This window comes from Leptonychotes weddellii, chromosome 7, assembly GCF_054177405.1.
Source record: "Leptonychotes weddellii isolate Sample4059 chromosome 7, ASM5417740v2, whole genome shotgun sequence".
Taxonomy (NCBI): domain Eukaryota; kingdom Metazoa; phylum Chordata; class Mammalia; order Carnivora; family Phocidae; genus Leptonychotes; species Leptonychotes weddellii.
In genome coordinates, this window is record NC_138375.1 from 98,428,533 (window position 1) to 98,449,851 (window position 21,319).

The 21,319-nt window shown below is 36.6% G+C and overlaps 1 protein-coding gene across 1 annotated transcript in view; it reads right to left on the reverse strand.

Annotated features, from left to right (window-relative positions):
• The window catches only part of IPO11 (importin 11), a 184,589-nt gene that overhangs the window by 17,429 nt on the left and 145,841 nt on the right, over positions 1-21,319 (reverse strand). Inside the window, exon 23 of the mRNA XM_081825596.1 lies at positions 16,134-16,218. Coding sequence (XP_081681722.1) covers positions 16,134-16,218 — 85 coding nt within the window. The remainder of the gene's footprint in view (positions 1-16,133; positions 16,219-21,319) is intronic.

The window sequence follows — 21,319 nt, forward strand, 5'->3', positions numbered from 1 at the left end:
TCTGACCCTGAATCGTGGTAGTACACCTTAGCTTTTGATATAAGCTATGTCTTTATCTCAGGCTGAGACCCTAAAGAAGCAATTATTTTCAATGCACTGTTTGAAAGAACCAACTGGAGTATTATTAGATTGATCTACAAAATACCCTAGAAGGAAAATAAACCTGCAATTCTTACCATTAAAATAGCCCAAATCTTATACCTCTGACTTTCAAACAATACTATTTTTGGTGTTTTCCAATTAGCATTACTCCCATTTTCTTTATTTTTATTTTTTTTCAAGATTTTATTTATTTGAGAGAGAGAGAGAGAGCCAGCACAAGCAGGGGGAGCAGCAAGCAGAGGGAGAGGGACAAGCAGACTCCCTGCTGAGCAGAGAGCCCAGCCGACAAAGGGCTCTATCCCAGGACTCTGGGATCATGACCTGAGCCGAAGCCAGATGCTAAATCGACTAAGCCACCCAGGTGCCCAGCATTACTCCCATTTTCAATTGAGATTTTTAAACAATTCTTTAGTGTTCAGTTTATCTTAAAAAATTATATAATGGTAAATTTGCAAGTAAAATAACATCACAAACAGCATCAATGAGTATTAAAATATACTGTTAGGCTACAGTGATTAAAATAGGCAGGTCAATAATGGACTCTAACGTGGAGTTCTGAAATACATCCGTGGCAAAGCTGGCGGTGCTGTATCTGATAAAAGCGAACACACTACTTCACTCCTTCAGCAAAAAAAAATTCCACTTGGATTAAAGGTTTAAATGAAATAGAGCTGTGAAAACAAGAGAAATTGGGGCACCTGGGTGGCTCAGTCGTTAAGCGTCTGCCTTCGGCTCAGGTCATGGTCCCAGGGTCCTGGGATCCAGCCCCGCATCGGGCTCCCTGCTCGGAGGGAAGCCTGCTTCTCCCTCTCCCACTCCCCCTGCTTGTGCTCCTGCTCTCACTATCTCTCTGTCAAATAAATAAATAAAATCTTAAAAAAAAAAAAAAGAGAAATTATGTTCTTGAGCGCAGGGCAGCCATTCTGTGCACACCATAAAGCCAGATGAAAACAGTCAAAAGTGAGCAAACCATGGATGATGAAAGAGAGGAAAACCACCAGCTCAGAAAACTCAGAAACCTCTCCAAGAGCAGTGCAGATCTGGACTGATAGCGTCCCAGAAGCTAACAGTTTATCTTTCAGAAAAGGAGTCTGATGAAATGCGGGTGCAGGTGAGGAGACCCCCTGAGAGCTGTAAGAGCATATCTGTGAAATGAAGCAGACAACAACTTGCAAGACTGTACTAGGACTCAGAAAAACTAACCTCAACTACGATATGCAAGACAAGCAATCTAAACCCACACTCTTTCAACACAGCTCGCTTAGATCCATGTGTTCCAAGATAAGACAACTGAGGAACTGGTCCAGTGGGACTGCTGGAAGGACGTGTGTTAAAATCAAGACCAGTGACTGTCTTTTTACAGATTCTGATGGTTTACAAATTCTGATCAATCAATCCCTGACAAAACCATTCTGTGACTAACTCTGGCACTCAAAATCTAATAAAAATCCCTCCATGATTTATCCACTGGGACATGACCCATGGTTCCACAAAGTGTGCACTTTGCTTTACAATGAAAAGCTGATCAATTTAATTTTGTTCCTGGTTTAAAAAACAAAAATCATAAAACAAACTGAATGAAACACGGATGAGGAAATAAGGGCTCATTTCTGTATCTATCAAGAGATTGTTCAGATTTTTGGTTACTGCCTAACGACCTATTCCTAACTAGGTGGCATAAAATAACAACTACTTTTTAATATTAATGAATTCTATGGAGTAGAGTAAGGATGGATGGTCTCTGCTCCATGATCTGTGGGCTTCATCTGAGAAGACTTGAAGGCTAGAAGTGAGTGATGCCATCTTGGGGAATCATCTGCAGAGTCACTCCACTCATTCATGTGTCTACAGTGAATGCTAGATGTTGTCTGGGACCTCAGTTGGGGAAAATAAGGCCCACATTCTCCTTGTAGACACTTGGTACCTGGATTCCAAGAACAAGTACACCTAGGGAACAAGGTGTAAGCTCTATCTTATGATTTGACTCAGAAGTCATAAAACATCATCAAGACTGAGCAACTTCAAGGAAAGGAAATACAGACCCAACCTCTGAATGAAAAAGAGTGTCAAAGTCACATTATAAGAACAGCATGTGAAATGGGAGGTGTATGGCCATTCTTGGAAAATACAATGTATCAGAGAACTCTTATTTTAAAGCAAAAGAAAACAACCAATAAAATTTCTAACAGAAAAACTGGGGGGTGGGGGGAGTAAGAACAAGTCATTCATCAAACAAAGGAATATAAATGCTCAGCCTTGCTCATAATTAAAGTACATTGAACAACAAGTTACTACTTTGTAACCATCATACTCTCCAGGGTATGGAATAACTCACATACCACCACCAGTGACACATAGATTTCAACTGTTAGCTGTTTTCCTTAAAGTGAGAGGCCTGCTTTTGAGAAAATGTATGTCAAGTACCCATCTGAATGTTTGTCAGCCATTCTTCCACGTTCAAATGATGTTACAGGAAAAAGACAGTTAATTCAGCTTCCAACTCTATAGCAAAAGTACTTTTCCTCAAGATAACCACTGTCACAGAGAATATCCCCATTGTGACACAGAATGGCCATTTAATAAAACTGGTAATTTGTACTACTTCAAGGACATTCCTAAATGAAACTGGCTTTAAAAAACAACCAAAAAACCCTGTTGAGTATATGGTAGTAAAAAATATGACAACCACTAACAGAGTTTGCTGCCGTTGCCTTTAATGATGCTCAAGTAACAACAGTTATACCCGCCTTTGGATATCCAAGATTGTTTTTGCACCACCAGTGCAAAAGTCCATTATGATGAAAAGAAAAAATAATGTCTTAGTATGGTAAATAATATCATAAATCATAATATTGATTCATAGTATCAGTTATACAATAATAACATTTTTTAAAGATTTTATTTATTTAATTGACAGAGAGAGAGAGACAGCGTAAGGGGGAACACAAGTAGGGGGAGTGGGAGAGGGAGAAGCAGGCTTCCGGCTGAGCAGGGAGCCCGATGCGGGCCTCGATTCCAGGACCCCAGGATCATGACCTGAGCCGAAGTCAGTTGCTTAACCAACTGAGCCACCCAGGCGCCCCCACAATAGTAACACTCTTGAAAGAACCTCCCATTGTTTGTGAACTACACAAAGTGCTGCTCAAGATATGCATGCGATGGAGATCCATTCAATGGAATGTCATCAAATGCAGCTATTAAAAGAAATGATGCAAATCTAAATATATGCACATGGAAGTATGCTCATATATCTACTATATTTAAATATAATCAATCAGCATAATACAATCTATAGTATTTCTTATTTATGAAGTACAGGTGTTTATATAATGTAAATGGAATCTCTGGAAAGAAATATCATGTTACTAAAGGCTACCTTGGGGAAGAAAAGGTATTTCCTATCATAAGTAATTTTGTGGGTTTTAAAAGAATATAGGTTACTTTTATAATTTAAAAAAAGTCTTCGAAATAGGAACTTGCTACAAAGAACAATTCTTTGAAAAGGCTCCTTAATTTCGCCTCCCTCAAAAGATAGGCTCCTTATAAAAGCAGCAGAAGGGAAAAGGAAGAATAAAAGAAACAGTCTGATGTTCACTGGAATGTTACCTAAGTTACTGAAAATACATTCTCCCAAATGAGGCCATATTCTTCACATATAAAGACAAAGACTTTATTTAACAGTAAGTCAACAGCCCAGTGCCAAAGTTTCCAAATGAACAGTGGCAAAGTTACTTAACCCCTAGTAACAATTCAGGTAAATAAATTCAATTCAAGAAGTAATGAGGTTGCCTGCTTTCTAAAACTCAAGAACAATACTGAGGTCACCAAGCAATTAATCTCAAGTCTCAACTAAAAACAGAAACTCAGGAACCATCACTTTATTTAGTTTCAAGGGCATTTTCAATAGAATTTTCTTTTCTAGTATCTTTTGATTACAATTATGTGGCCTACTGTGAAAGATCTTAACCTCTGGATCTCAAAACTTTTTTTTTTTTTTTTTAAGATTTTTATTTATTTATTTGACAGAGAGAGAGACAGCGAGAGAGGGAACACAAGCAAGGAGAGTGTGAGAGGGAGAAGCAGGCTTCCTGCAGAGCGAGGAGCCTGATGCGGGGCTCGATCCCAGGACCCTGGGATCATGACCTGAGCCGAAGGCAGACGCTTAACGACTGAGCCACCCAGGCGCCCCTCAAAACTATTTTTTGATTAACATTTTAGCTTGATCACAGGAGGAACTGCTTTCTCAGGAGGATGCTTGGTTATCAGTTTGTATCTTTATTACATCTCAGTTGGAATATTTCAATTCATTGTTTCCCATCCTCTTGGACTGTTTCAATGTCACTCGCAAAGTCTGCAGTTTGTAAGAGCTGAATTACCCATTAAAACAATGTATTTCTAAGATTTGGGTAAGTTTAACATTGATTTTGAGGGTCTCACTTACAAGGAAAGCTATGTTCAATCTGCAACTTTGAAATATTTACTGTTTATTTATACAGCCAGCCTAAGGTAAAGTTATGTGTCTTAGGACACTCCTTTTTACATTTCAGTATCACCTGGAAATGAAGATAAGGATCATTAACAACAGTATTAACAGTCAGGTGGTTGAACTTAGGGAACGTACACTGGGAGCAAAGCATACATAAAAACAAGTAAATCCTCTCAGGAAACTGGCTTTGTAATAACCTAATGTTATTAAATGTTTTTAAAGAATATGTATACATTCCTGATGGACATATATCAGAAGATAGGTCCTATGGGTATACATAATCACTAGTGAAGGAAATACTAATTATAATGATCAATGCTTTGTACATGGTAAGCATACAAAAATGTATGTTGAATAAATACAAAAGACAAATCATGTATTTTGAAGATGTTACTCTTGCCATTGTGTTGAGGTCAAGAGTAGCAGGTGCGTAACTGCAGCAGGCAGGATTATTTGGCACTTGACTAAGAGTAAACAGAACTGTTTTTAAGGGAATGGAGAAGTGTGAGAATTTGCACACAATTTTAATAAATCACGTCTTCAGCTAACTAGACAACATACAAGCGACAGCAAATAAGTCACATGGATAAAAACGTGTGCATTTTTAACAGTACAACTGTTTTCTTTGCAAAATGAGAAGCAATAATTTGTAATCATAATTTTGCAAACTGTTATTTGATATTTAAGTTTAAGAATTCAGTTTTAAAGATTTATATGAGGCAGAGGAACAAAGACAAATTTTACCTCTTGGTAATGGCTTCATGAGATACCAACAAAAAACAGTCAAAATGAACAATTTGGATCTACTTGATTTTCTTAGCAGACCCTATTATCTATCTACAGACTTTAAAGATCACTATGAATCAAAGGCTAAAGAAAAAAAATGAGGGGTGCCTGTTAATTAAGCAGCCAATTCGGGATTTCGGCTCACATCATGAACTCAGGGTCCTGGGATCGAGCCCACATAAGGTGTCGCACTCAGCATGGAGTCTGCTTGAGATTCTCCCTCTCCCTTGCCCTCTGCCCTTCCCCTGGCTCATGTGTTCTCCCCCCACCCAAATAAACAAATCTTAAAAAAAAAAAAAAGAAAGAAATCATCTCAGCAATTTTAAAGGGAAAAAAGAATCAGATGGCAAGCCATAAAGTAACAGATGTGCATACTTCTACCCTGATGATTATAAAGCACTCATGCCTACTATTCTGTGGCTTCATTCAAGAAGTAGCATGAAACATACCCAGTACTATTATCAGATAAATTTGACAATATAATAGGTTTTCTGTGGTCATCTACGATACTATTACGGATTATGCAAATACTCTGTAAACATTCTGCACTGTTGTTGAGTAAAAAAACCCAGAAAACAGAATGCTATCTTCCATTATCACCAAAATAAAATTTGTCAACTTTACAAATTAAGTAGGGAGTAAATTAAAAAAAAAAAAATTATTTTCGAGAGTAAAAATTTATTCTAAAACATTAATTCAGTAATGAAACAATTTAAAAAAACAGGTTTTTTTTTTTTCTTTCAGTATACAACATGCTGCTCTGTTAGACTGCCTGCGTTGTTTCTGATGACAAGTTTGTTATCATTCTTACATCTTTTCCTCTCGATGTAATGCATTCATTTTTTTCCCCCTGACTACTTTGAAGATATTCTCTTCAACAGTGGATTTAAGTGGCAAGTTGATTATGATGTGGCTTGGGATAGTCTTGATTCTTGTGCTTGGGGTTCTCTGAGCTTCTTAGACCTGTGAGCTCATAGTTGACATGAAATTTGGAAAATATCTGGCCATTATTTCTTCAAATATTTCTTTTGTTCTCTGTTTTTGTCCTGTGAGGACTTGAAGTACTTGTACATTAGGCTGCTTGAAGATGTCCTACATGGCTTACCCCTCCACCTGTCTTTTTCTGTTTCACTTTGGAGAGTTTCTACTTCTAGGTCTTCAAAATTCACTAATCTTTTGTTCCCCAATACTTAATCTACATTAACCCCACCAGATATTATAGATTTTAATTCCTACAGGTTCATTTCAGTCTTGTTAAAGTATCTTCAACATCTCTATTTAACATGCTCAATCTTTCCTCTAGCTTCTTAACAGAGGGAACACAGTTATAAAAACTGTTTTAATGCTCTTTTCTACCATTTCCAGCATATGTATCTATTCTTGGGTAGTTAAAATTGATTGACAGCCCTCCCCCCCACGATGGATATTTTCCAGCTTCTCTGTAATGCCTGTAGGTTTTTAATGGATGCCAGGCATTATAAATTTTGCCCTGTTAGATACTGGAAATTTTTGTATGACTATAGTCTTGAGTTTTGTTCTAGGACATGGTTACATTGCTTAGAAACAGTTTGATCTTTTCAGATTTTGCTTTTACCTTTGTTTGGCAGGATCAGAGCAATACCTAATATGAGGATAATTTTGTACCACCACTGACATAGACTTCTGAATCCTCTACCTAATACCCTATCATTTCTGAAGTTTCCATTCTGACAACAGGATCTATTCCTGGGTCTGTCAGCTCAGAGTATTGCTTCCCTACGATCCTTCCTGGAGGTTCTTTCCCTGGCCATGGGTAACTTCCACACTTGTGTGTGCTGACCAGTACTCAGCTGAAGACTCACAAGGGACCCTACAGAGATCTGGCAAGTTCTAAGGGGGCTGCTTCCTAGTCTCTGGTAACCTGAGCCTCTGTGGCATCCTCAGACTTCCAGCTCCATCTCCTCAAATCAAAGAGACCACTGGGCTCCCTGTGCCACTCTCTGGAAAGTCTCTCCAGGCAGTAAACTCTGATAATGGGAGGACTCATTGGGTTTGTTTTCTGTTTCTCAGAGATCATTATTTTTCATATTCTGATATCTAGTATCTTAAAAAATAACGTTCCATGTATTTTGTCTTATTTATCACTTATTTTACTATTTGAAGGATAATTTCAAAGCCTATTATCTCCCTCTTTGCAAGAAACAACTCCAATTTAACAAATTTACAATCTCAAAAAGCAAAGGAAATTACATCTCTTGTCTAAAGCATCCATGATGTGGGGAAAGGCTTCTCTCCTTAATCTCCCCTTCACACCTCATCTCTAGCTCTCTGTCATTCCCCCACACATTCAGTTCACAACAGCATCGTTCCTGACCCATAACTCAATGAGTGCTTGCTGAATGGGTAATTTCGTTTAATGGTTCAAGAAACTAGGTAAAATGTGAATTGACCTAAGAGTCAGCCTCTTACTTTTAGGGCCCTGAGAGAAAACTGGAAAGGAATCTTTGGAAACAGTGGTTTGTTAAAAACACATACTCTTGCTATGGAAACCATGAATGATATTCATGAATAATTCTCAAGTGAACTGGGGGCGGGGAAGGCAACAAGAATAACCCCAAGGTTCTCTTACCTTTGGGCATGAGCTCATGGTCTCCCTGGGCCCCAGGGCCCAATTTTACTATTTCTCTCAGCAGCCTACATTTCATTTGGCTGGCGGCATGGAAACAGTATGTATAACCAACTGGCTAGACTTAAAAACAGTTTGGTACAAAGTGCTTCAGTGGTTGTTCACTACTCAAGACACATAAAGCCTCTGGGCCAAGTAAAGCCAAGTGGAGGAAAATTAGTCAGGATGGGGAGACAGTACACAACTGTGTGTGAAAAAAAATCAAAAGATCTACATCTAAATCCTAAAGGAGAAAGTATTAGAAGAGTCAAGAGATTCTTTTTTTAATTAATCTTTTATTAGTCCCTAAAGAAATCTTATAAAATCTTATATAATCTTCTTCTTTTCCAAAATGTACATTCTCACCCAAATCTGCATACAACCTCACTGATGTTTCTAAAACTCCCCCAGAAGTCAATCCACAGGCTGAATGTTAGGTAATGAATTTCTGCCTAAATAAATACAATAATGATCCTAAAATTTACTTCCTCCTCCAGCTTCTGAATTAATGTTCTGAAACTAGGGTCCCTGGATGCTCCCAAACCCAAATGCACACTTGACATTTTCCCAAGTCTTTATTTATACATTGTTATTAGTAGAACTTTATTTTTAGGCATTGATACTCATATACACTGAAACATTTTTTTCTGAGAAGAGGCATGATATAAATTATAGTGTCTTTAAAATCTCTAGTTTCGATGTATCACATAATTTTTGGTAGACTTACTAACACTAATTACTTACACCAAATAATACTAAATACTGCCATTCCCTCAAAATATTGCTTAGAGGTTACAAAATAAATTTTTACAAGAAAGATGTCCTCTAGGGTGCATTGTCAAAGCAATAAAAAGCTTGAAGACTAAAATCCACATGAGCAACTTCACTGAATAATCAGGTTAATGGTTAATAGTTTTCTGGAGTGTTACTTTTATTTTATATAAAGACCACCAATATGATGGACCACAAGACACAGTATACACAGTTCCTGCCAGGATTAATTAGCTACAAAGTCAATTAGAAAACTGTGTCTGTGTAGTGCTATTACTACTTTCCCACTGGTGCTAGTAAGCTTCAAGATAAGGAAAGAGGTGTTATGGATTTGAATTGATTTTGAGAATGAAGAGGAGAGAACTCTGTAATTTTAAGGCAGAGGGAAATAGATCCAATGACACTACACTCATCAATGTAAATACAGGTATCCAAGACCCAAAGAAAACAGGGGTATATTTTAGATCGAATCTTTTCAACTGAAAGGTAAAACAGGAAAAAAAAGTTCAGTTGTTTGCTTGTATATACTATTTGCTAACTGATTTTCTTAAGGTGCCTTAACTATTACAAATTAAGGAGAATGCCATAGTTAAAGAAATATTAATACGTAATACAAGAAATGTTTATTCAACAAAGCTTTACTGATATATACAAAGATATACACACATACATATACAAAGATAAGTGAGACATGGTTCCTAATTTCAAGGAGATCACAGATTTGAGTTGCTAGGTTACATAAAGGTGGTATGGGCAGTTGAGATGTATAGAGAAGATGCTACGTAAGCCCAGGAGAGGCAAGGATTATTTCTGAAACTAGGCATGGGTGGGAAGGGTGATCAGTGAGTGGAGAGGGTGCACGTGAGGAAAACAGTAAATAAGTAAGCTGAGTGAAGAGAAGGAAGATGAAGGGGCTACTCTTCATGTAAGGACTCATCTGAGAGTGCTGTCAGAGGCAAGAAAACATATAATATGTATGGAGACAAGTCATCTGGTTTAGGAAACGGAGCGGGGAAAAGGAGGACAGGGCTCAAAAGGATGGGTGGAGTCATGGTGGAGAAGTCTATAAAAGACTATCAGGGAGCTTAATTCCTATTGTAGTGGTTCGTAACCCTAGTTGGACACCAAAATAACATGTGAAGCTTTTCTGAGAAATATGTAAACCTGATTTCCAGGTCCACAAATTTAGTAGACCTAACATGGGGTGGCAAAAGCTATGTCTTGGCCAAAGATAAGAGCAGCAGAAAAACAAGAAAATCTAGGTTAAAGGATGGGAAAGTTTGTGAAAATAAGTTTGTATAAAGACTATGAAAAAAATAATTATAGGACTCCAGATAAAGGTACAAAACAGAATTTCCAGGACACATGGAATGGTTAGTAAGGAAGGAGAAGAGGTTGTGACAGAGGTCAGAATTCAGGACTGCAGATGAGGATCAGTTCTAAATTAGGATGAACTCACGATGTAGCAAGAAAATTGAGGGGAAAAATGTAAAGGAACTGGGCACAGTGAGAAAAAGCAACAAGAAAGCTCTCTAAAGTCGTAACTAGTATGACAATGCATGCAAGCTGAATAAGAAAGAGTATTTTCAACAATTAAGATATTTACCTTGATTACTGAATGCAATAGGGCAAGGATTCTCAAAAGGCAGTTCAGAAACTACCAATAAGATGATGGATTAATCTCATAATATTATCTGAAAAATAAAAATGCCTTTTGTGCATGAATTTCAAGATTGCTGTTAGTTAACTAAGAAAAACACAGTATCTTATTAGTGACAGCCAAATACAATTCTATTAGCTCTGTTGAGTTTTTCTAGAGGCAAATGAGGGCAGGTGAAACAATCACCCAACTGGTTCTCAGTGATCAAAATCATGCTGGGAGAGTTTACAACTTCCCAACCCACCACTATCAAAAGGTGCCCTGCTAACATTACATTTTGACTGAACATTTATAAAACAACATTACAGAGTATTTTCTTTTCTTTTTTTTTTTTTTAAGATTTTATTTATTTATTTGACGGAGACAGACACAGCGAGAGAGGGAACACAAGCAGGGGGAGTGGGAGAGGGAGAAGCAGGCTTCCCGCGGAGCAGGGAGCCTGATGCGGGGCTCGATCCCAGGACCCTGGGATCATGACCTGAGCCGAAGGCAGTTGCTTAACCAACTGAGCCACCCAGGCGCCCCCAGAGTATTTTCAAGTGATAACAAGTTAACTTTCCCTCTGACAATGTACTCTAAGTTCTACTAAGTAAAAGTCTAAGGAAAGCTGATGGACTTAATGGTTAGGCAAATAAAAGTTCTCAGGAAGAGTTGATGACAGAAGGAGCTGGGGAGAAGGAAACAGGGGAGGGAGGCAGAGGTGAAGGCTGATGCAGTCTACCTACTCTCAAAAAGGGGAAAAAACTGTTAGCTACCTATAGGCTCTGATTTTCAGACAATTCCATTCCCACACTGCCCTGGTCTTGTCCCTCTCTGATCCAGTTCTGTATTTGGCAACAGGTGCACAAGAGACAACACTCACTAGAAGGCAATATGCAAGCCATGCTCAGGATCTATTGTTGAGACTTAGGATCTGGTCATATATTTATCAAATAAAATGCAACCCAACCTAAAAGACAATTAATCTGCTTAGATGTGCTACAGCCAAAGCAGAAGACTGTGATGCCAGGTTTGCTCATGTCATTCAACCTACAAATACTTGGTTCCACCCAAAATTTAGCTCAGTTAGGCTGTAGATTCTGTTTGACCTATATATGGTACAAGTTAAAATTTAAAAGTCTTGCTAGTCATATAAATATTTGAGCCTATCAAAAGCTTAAGACCTGATTACAAACCAGTAGAAATTCACCTGCAGAGCTCACTCAGCAAACAGCAGCTTAAAAGTAAAGTACAACATGTTAAAATGATATTTTCATTGGTTTGTAATATCGCATAAATGTTTTCAATTCTAATCTACCTCTTGAGATAGTGGAAAAATAATAGTTCATATTCTTGAGCTAGATATAAGATAGCTCTAAATTTTTCTGCTAAAATACATTAAGATATATTCCTATACGTGTACATAAAAGATGAAAATCAAAATCATTCCAAGTATAAATGATCTTGAAAACTGTTAAAACAGTTCCTAAAATGATATTTCTCTTGAAAAACTAATCAAATAGAAGGCTTGCAAAGATCTATAAAGCTAAAAAAAAAAGAAGTGAAGGCTACATTCTTTAACTGATTTATTAAAACACAGTAAAAATATATTTCTAGCAACACTATATACAAAACTGCCACGTTTCATGAACATGCTTCGAATTTAGAAAACTACTGTGATGTTTATTAATCTAAATCTTCATAAATTTAACATTGTTATTATACATAAATCATTTCTTTGGACTGTAAGCTCCATTCACTGCCATATCCTCAATTTCAAGAATACTGTATCATGCAGTGAGCATTCAATAAGTACACAAAAAACTTAAAATAATATTTAAATATAGTATATACTCAATGTTACTCAAAAAATAATTAGCATCTTTGTGAATTATTATTCATGTTCTCCCTGAAATTGATCTCTCTCAACAGGTATTCCTCAAGGTCATTTCTCTAGCTCTTGTTTATAGTTTATTCAATAACTGCAAACTACATTTAACTGTAAAAGTAAAGCAAATGTACAAATTAATAAACTACCTCTTTCCTAGCCATGCTTATCATGAGAACATGACAAACTATACTTAATCTACAGATCTAATTCCAATTCCCGTGACTTGTGGTAGCTGAGCTATGTTTTAGGCTGGTATATTTTACCCTCAAATGTGTAGTTCCCATACATTGTGCAGTTTCAGCAAAATGGTATGTGGATTTCTCAAAACATTTTAGAAAAGCTACAGAAATTTTAGAAATTAAAATCATAAAGAATGCATCAGGCTAGGAATCAAGAAAGCTCAGTTCTAATTTCGGTCTTTCCCAGAATCTGTAACTCTTGAGTAAGAGGCAACTTCTCTGTGACTTGGTTTCTTCATCAATATCTGACCATAAAACTGTTACAGGGGTAAGTAAGATGACACTCTAAAAAAATTCTTTAAAAAAAGGATAATATTATATAGATAAGGTATTGCTATTACTTCAAAGTAATGTAAAATGATGACGTTTGGATAGACCATTATTTTTGCTAATGCTCTACCAGCACAGGAAAATGAGAAGTTAGTGTAGTTTTGTTTTGTTTTTAAAGATTTATTTATTTATTTTAGAGAGAGCATGCACACAGAAGTGGGAAAGGGGGAACAGAGGGAGAGGGAGAAAGAATCTCAAGCAGACTCCATGTCAAATGCGGAGCCCAACATGGGGCTTGATCCCATGACCCCCAAATCACAACCTGAGCCAAAAACCAAGTCTGATGCTTAAAAGAGTGAGTCACCCAGGTGCCCCAAAGTTAGTGTAGTTTTAATAATGTTCAAGCTTATCAACTAAAGCATCTAGTAAGTATATATGAAATTAGATTATGATGTACAGAAGCAGATCACCAAAATATTTCTGGGGCTTAAACTGAGAAATATTTAACATGGAAGTATGATCAGAAATACCTCATTAACACAGCTTTACTTACTATATCAAATGTTTCATTAATAATGCTTTCTTAACCAGTACCATCAAGTTGCCAGAAAGCATTAATATGCTCAAAAGCTTAAATTTGGAAAAGTACAACTTATAAATGCCTCGTAAGTCACACATCACAAGACAGAAATTACAAGCAACTTAAAATGTTAATGTATTAGCTTAATTCTTTATGGAAGATGTCACAAAATTATCGTTCTACTCCTGGAGCATACTGGATAGCGAGAGACCTTAGGAATGAAATGAAATGCCTGAGCTGCACTGGACCTTCCATTAGTTCCCCCCAAACAGGTAGTTTAGACAGGAGCTGGATGAAAAAAGGCAAGATCAGAAGTCTGGACAGGTGAATAGGTTTCCTGAATGGAAATGTCATCCTTATTTAAAACAAACTATGAGAATGCTCATAAATACATGCAACATCACCTGGCACATTCGATGTAATGTTAATCATCCACTTTTCTGAATTACAATCACTGTTTCTATCCTCTGCAAAGCAGCTACTGAAATGCAGACACCACATTTTAGGGACAACTTGAAGACAACAATGGCAGTAAGTAAATCAAACTTTTAATTACGTAATTGTGGAACCAAGCAGTTACACTTTTTCTTCCTTGTAAGTAAACATTTTCACTTTAAAATGAAAAACCTTTGACACTAGATTGGTTTTTCTTTTAAATAATAGTTAATCATCTTCTACCAGCAAACATTTTTTCCCCTTTGAAATTACAACCAGGACAAACCTAGATAGTTCTCAAAAAATTTCTAATGTTAAAGACATACAGTGTAAGAATGATGATATAATTACTGAAAAAAAAATACATTATTTATACTGGTAACCCTGAAGATACAGTGAAACTAATATTGTTACTGAAAAGTTACAGAAAAATTATCATGGTATTCATAATTAGACCTATTCAAGGCTAAGATAAATAATCCCAGCATTAACCATAAATGCTGAGGTATCATCAGCATTAGACTAATGCTCTAAGTCTAAGGCACTGGAAATCTTAGTAGAGATGACAATACAAATCTATATCAAAAAGCCACTGTGACGACTAATTTCAAATTTCAACCCCTGGAGGGGGCGCTTGGGTGGCTCAGTCATTAAGCGTCTGCCTTCGGCTCAGGTTGTGATCCCAGAGTCCTGGGATTTGAGCCCCTGCTTGATGGGAAGCCTAGCTTCTCCCTCTCCCACTCCCCCTACTTGTGTTCCCTCTCTTGCTGTGTCTGTCAAATAAATAAATAAAATCTTAAAAAAAAAAAAATCAACCCCTGGAAAAAATAACGGTTGTTCTGTAAAATAATACTGCCTATGATTAGAACAATAATGATAAAATAACCAGCTCTCGAACAATACTTAAAATCACAAAACTGAAACAAGAAACTTTGTTATTTCTGAAACTATGCTCTTACACTATTCCTTAACGTAATATTTCACTTACCTTCAAAATCCAGTTAGGATTAAAATTAGTATTATATGATGTTACTGAGGATTCTCTATAGGATGAAAAATAAATTTGAGTAGATGAATTTGCTAAGGGTCAATCTAGCTAACTAAATGACGTGAATAAAGTGCGTACAAAAGCTGAGGAATGAATAGAAGCAGAATACCTATTACTCATTTACAAGTTTAGAATCTTATGAAGGAAGATGTTACATTTTCCATAACACCAATTATATATTAAATGCCTTAAAAAGCGGAGATGAGGAAGGAGAAGACAAACTGTTAGGCTATACTGAAAGGCTATCGTCACTCCAGCGAAAATGACAAGTAAAATGGATTCAACTCTAACACGGTTTAAAAGAAGGCTGTTATACGCAACTAATGAATCGTTGAACACTACATCAAAAACTAATGATGTACTATATGTTGGCTAACTGAACATTAAAAAAAAAAGTTAAAAAAAAATTTTAATTTAAGAAATTAAAAAAAAAAATAAAAGAAGGCTGTCTGAGCAGCACAGTATCAGCTCCACCCTGAGGACAACTGAAGCCCCCTGTGGGTTCATGTGGCATAATTCAAGGACAGAATGTCGTGAGCAGACTGAAATAAGGATCACCAGTAATTACTAGGTGTTCAGCGTATCCCATGACCAGCATATATACTGATTTATTTACTTTTGAGGGATATTATTGTTGTTCTCAAGTGCAAATGAGGAAAGAAGGCACAACGCAATTAGTAATGATGAGGCCAGGAGACCAGAATGGATTCCTTGAGGAAATGGGAAAAAGGTGACCTATGTGGCTGTTTTACATTCATGTATCAAAGTAAATACTTAAAAGTTCAAGATTATAATTTTAAAGGCGGGATATTTTAGAGGTTTCTGATTTTTTGTTCCTATTTAGCAGTTAAAGGAATTTCTGTAAAGGCCTATGATTAGCTCAGAAAAAATTCGTTGTGAAAATTCATGAAGTAACAGGGAATGAAGCAATTTCAGTAAATCTCCTCAAAACCAAAGAGTAAGCATTACAACTTAAATGAGTTTTGAGGGTCACATGTTTTCTGTAAGTGAAAGACTAAACCCTTTGCTCTGCTAAGACAAGAAAAGCTATTTCAGATTAAGATTTTAACTCTACTTCCTGTACTAGGATTACTAGGAACATAATTTATCTGTCTTAGGAGTACACTCCAAACTTCAAAGCTCAGCTTACATTAATTCTACAACAGGGATGGATAGAGAGATGGATACATGGATGAACTGTAAATGGTTCTCCCAAATTTTAAAAGCTACTTTTTAACTTACCATCTTTTTTCTCTTATCCTGTTCTGTGGGTGGTTCTTCATCCTCTGTAACTTTTGGTTCTTCAAGATGAGACATTAACATACAGCTACAAAAAAAAAAAAAGTTTTTAAGTAAATAAAAAACATCTGTAACATGCTGAAACAAAGCCTGTAAATCACTGCGAATATTAATGCTTCTATGTACCAAAATGTGAGGAATAGCTAGATAAATCAGATTTATAATTTTAAGATTTAATTACAAAGATGTACCTCACTTTTTAGAAAAAGGGCCATACCAAAATATTTTAGAACATATTACTTGAGAATTGAAGGCAGCAAGTTACAGGGAATTTATGTATACGTGATTTTTAAGCCATATATCACTTGACAAAGCAAGGTGTACCGTTTACGTTTTTCTAAAAAAATGATACTTACAGACACTTATGATTAACCCTTCTTTTACCACCAATCTTCATATGTCTGTAGATTATCATACATGTTTCATAACAATAGCAATAATTTAAATAATAACCTCATTAAAACAACATTAATTATGCAATAATCTACTCTGTGCTCCAAATGACATTACTATGCTATGAGGAACTTGTCCCTGAGAGCACGTGTACCTGTAGGACAGTTATAAATCATTTTATTTTGATTATCTGCACCCCTGCTCTTCACCATTAACAGAGATAACAGAAATATAGTTTCCTATTTAGTCAATAGTTTCTCTCTTCCAGGGAGAGAAGAAATAAATACTGTCTAGTGAATCCAGTTGATGGAATAAACCTCACTGCTTCCTAATTTAGAACAGCAGAATTCAGTAATTTATCAGAGTCAAAGGTTCCTAACCAATAAACTGTGGCAAAGAAAGCTTGGTTTCTCTTATGTTTTGTAGCAAGTACAGAGGAAACATAACTCCTGACTCAGCTGTGTAAATAACTTTTAATTCAAGGTTAAAGACAAGTGCTGACACCAGAAACTTGATCAGGCTCACTCCTGCAGCGGATATGAGCGTCCCTTTCCCCCTATTCCCCAGCATTAAAAAAATCAACTTTTCGAAACTACTTCTGACCCAGTCAGTGCATACTGGTGCATTCAATCAGAAACAGCAAGAGCTTAATTCCTAACCCACTGCATGGTCTTAACCTCTTGACACTGCAATGCTTTCATCCACCATGATATAATACGATATAGCACAACTAGTTGGCCAAGGGATTCTGGCACTAAGTGAGAAATTATATTATTATTTAGTAATAATATTACTAAAAAGTAACGTTATTTAGTAAAATGAAATGTCTAGAAAACAATCTAAATCCCACTTTATATTTTAGAACTGAATAATAAGGAGTTCCTTCATACTTGCTATTTTATGCCGGCTGCAGATTTGAATTCTAACTGCAGTGAATTTGGATCTCCAGGAAAGTATGCTTTATGTTGCATGAAGTTCCTTCACCACATTCCTAAATCTGTTAACTTATCTGAATAGTAAAAACTCTCTTTCTCCTCTCCCTAAATTAAATGATTTATCACATATATAATGGAGTATATTCTGCATATAAATATACATTTACACATATAATTTTTTTCCAGAGACCAAAATTATTGAGAGGGCAGAATATTTTTCCTCTGCAATTCTGTAAACTGCATTCACTTGGGTCTCTGGAAGGTGTAAATTGAGAGGAAAAAAATGAATTTGAAAAACCTAAAGATGAAATTCTCTCCTGCAGGTAGGTTTCCAATTAAAAGTCAAATCTTATTTTTTTGACAAACATTAAAGATAGGGAATCATGTTTTACATAAAAGGCATGGTGGGAATTAATAGATTTCTAATAAGCTAAAATATGTATGCAATGAATGTAATAAGAATAATAATAAAATAGTCTAAACTAGTGACAACTAATATGTGAACCTAGGCAGCCAGACCCTCTCATGTGCTACTCCCACTCACTAAACAGATCCAGGCACTCTAGCCACTTAAAAATTAGAATCTTTCCCAACAAGAAACTCTAACCAATGAAACACAACCAATAGTGTTAGAATGCAACATGAAACCCTTTAAATTATTTCTAATTTAAAAGGTACATGCAATAAAACCTTTCATTTAATCTAAACAAACTCACTTCGGAATGTCACAATAAAACTAGAACTGACAGCATTATTCAACTGTCTCTGCAATGGACACTTTGGTTGGTTGTGTAACCATCCTCCTTCCAGAAGTACCCCGAATGTGCCCAGCACCCTCCTTTCCCATGCCTCTATGTGCATCCATGTCCCCGTCCGCTTCAATGAAAGCTGACCCCAGCCCTAGTGACAGCAGCTCGACAGGCACCATGGCAATCTTACTCCGCTAACCATGACTGCTTTCTACAGAACTACGTTTAAGAAATTCTAGCCGCTTATACATGAAACTGCTGGCTGAATCCTTTCTTTGCACTTCCCAAACTTTGGCAAGGGGTTTGTCAATTTCACTTCCCAATTTGCCTAAAAACAAAATATTACTTCAGGGAAGAAAGGAAAACCACTCTAACCGAAGACAAGTAGAAGGCAAATCTCAAGCCTCACTAATCTATTTTCCTGGCTTAATGAATTAACTGTACTAACCAAAATACAAACATATAAAGAAATCAATGCAAAAGAATGAAACTGGACCACTATCTTACACCTTACACAAAAATTAACTCCAAATGGATTAAAGACTTGAATGTAAGACCTGAAACCATCAAACCCCTAAAAGAAAACTTAAGTGGTAAGCTCCTGACATCAGTCTTCGGGTGATGATTTTTTTGATCTGACGCCAAAGCAAAGGCAACAAAAGTAAAAATACACATGTGGAACTCTACATCAAACTAAAGACAAAATTCAGAGAGAGAACAGAACAGTGGTTGCCAGAGTTGGGAGAGTGGTGGGGGGTGGACAAAATGGGTAAAAGGGGTCAATGATGCAAACTTCCAGGTATAAAATAAGTCATGGAGATATAATATATAGCACAGTAACTATAGTTAGTAACACTCTATTGCATATTTGAAAGGTGCTTAGAGAATTAACCTTAAAAATCCTCATTACAAGAAAAAAAAATTTATTAACTATGGACGGTGATGGATGTTAACTAGACTTACTGTGTTGACCATTTCACAATAAACACAAATACTGAATCATTATGTTGTACACCTAAAACTAATATAATATTACATGTCAATTATACTTCAATTTAAAAAAAGAAAAAAAAAATCCAGATTCTTAAACTCTGAAAATAGAACTCTTCTTTCTTCTAAATGGATTCATTTTATATACCATTCTTAAGAAATACCAGTATCAAGATCAGTAACAGTCAACTGTTAACTACCCATTTATCTTGGAAGAGAAACTTTTCTACTACAAAAAAAAAAAAAAAAGTCCATCTTAAGATAAAAACCCACCTCCATTTTTCCCCACATAAAATGTTACATTTAATTTTTAAAAGCCTATGAGAATACAGTTATGAAGACATATTAAAGCATAAAAACAGACATAGGTTGTTAGGTGTAAGCACCAGTATCTTAAAAATTTATGTATGTCATGTCCCCCAAACTATAAATACTTGTAACTCTCTAGCCACACCCACCTGTCATCATTTCCTGCCAACCTTCCTCCACAATCTATCTCAAACTCCTATCAGCACTAGTAGAACAGCTACCTGAAGGGCTTCTCCATTTCCCAGGCAGTACATTCTCAATTTTTAAAGGGCATGTGAATCATCTAGGGTTCCTGTTTACAAGGCAGGTTCTACTGCCATAGCCTCAAAGATTCTGATATAATGGGTCTGGACTGGGGAAGGGAAATATGCATTTTTAACAAGCATCCCAGGTGGTTTCAACGGTCTAAGACCACTCAGTGTGAGCCTTTCCACCCCTCCCTGTCGTCCTCCACAATGCACTCAAGTGACTCTCCTGACATATAAACCTGTTCTTCGTACTTCCACACTTTAAAACTGCCACATGAACCTCCACTGACGATACAAGCTAGTCCAAATTCCTTTTCATGCTACTTTACTAGTTGGCTCTAATCCACTACATACTCTCATAAGTTATTTGCAGTTTCCCCAAAACCCTCCTTCTTCTGTAGCTGGCATTGCTCCACTGGTCCCCATTTCCCCTTCTAGGTAGTGAACTCCTTCAGGACAGAGCCTCAGCTGCTTCCTCATACAGCACAATGTATGGCATAAACAAGTCTGAATAAAGAGATGAGCTGTCAACCAGGCTTCATTACTGTGGTTAAATATAACACCTGGACTGGACCACAGAATGCCCAGATAATTGGTTAATATTATTCTGGGTGTTTCTAGAGGAGATTAACATGTGAATTTGTACAGTGAGTACCACAGATTGCCCTCCCCAATGTGCGTGAGTCTCAATCAGTTGAAGGCCTGAATAGAACAAAAGGTCTAATTAAAAGAGAATTCACTCTCTGCCTTTTAGTTGGAACATTAGTCTTCTCTGGCTCTGTGACTCAGACTAAAACTTAACACCACTGGCTCTCCTACTTTTAGGCCTTTGGACTTTGGACTTGGACTAAAACTATACTCTGGTTTGCCAATTGGAGATCTTAGGACTTCTCAGCCTCCATAATTGCATGAGTCAACTTTTTATAAATAAATCTATTTACATTTATGTTATTATAAATATGTAACATAAATATAAGTATCTCTCTCTGGCATGCTCTCTCCTTTTATACACATATATATAAAAAAAACTTCTATTGGCTCTGTCTATATGGAAAACCCTAATATACTACTTATAGAGGTAAAAAAAAAAAAACCCAGGGTTTTCTTCCTTTGCTCTAATTTATTCTATACTGAGAATATAATAGGAATTCAATAGAACTAAAAATATTAACTTTCTTTGAATAAACTGTTCCAATAAACAGGAAGGGGAAGCTGGAGGATAAGTTAGCTACATAAGTAAATATTTTATGTTTCTTGAGTGCCCTTTTCTGAAAGTCTATTTATACCTTACAGTCTGATGGACTGTAATTTTTTTTTTTTTTAAAGATTTTATTTATTTATTTGACAGAGAGAGACACAGCGAGAGAGGGAACACAAGCAGGGGGAGTGGGAGAGGGAGAAGCAGGCTCCCCGCAGAGCAGGGAGCCCGATGCGGGACTCGATCCCAGGACCCTGGGATCATGACCTGAGCCGAAGGCAGTCGCTTAACCAACTGAGCCACCCAG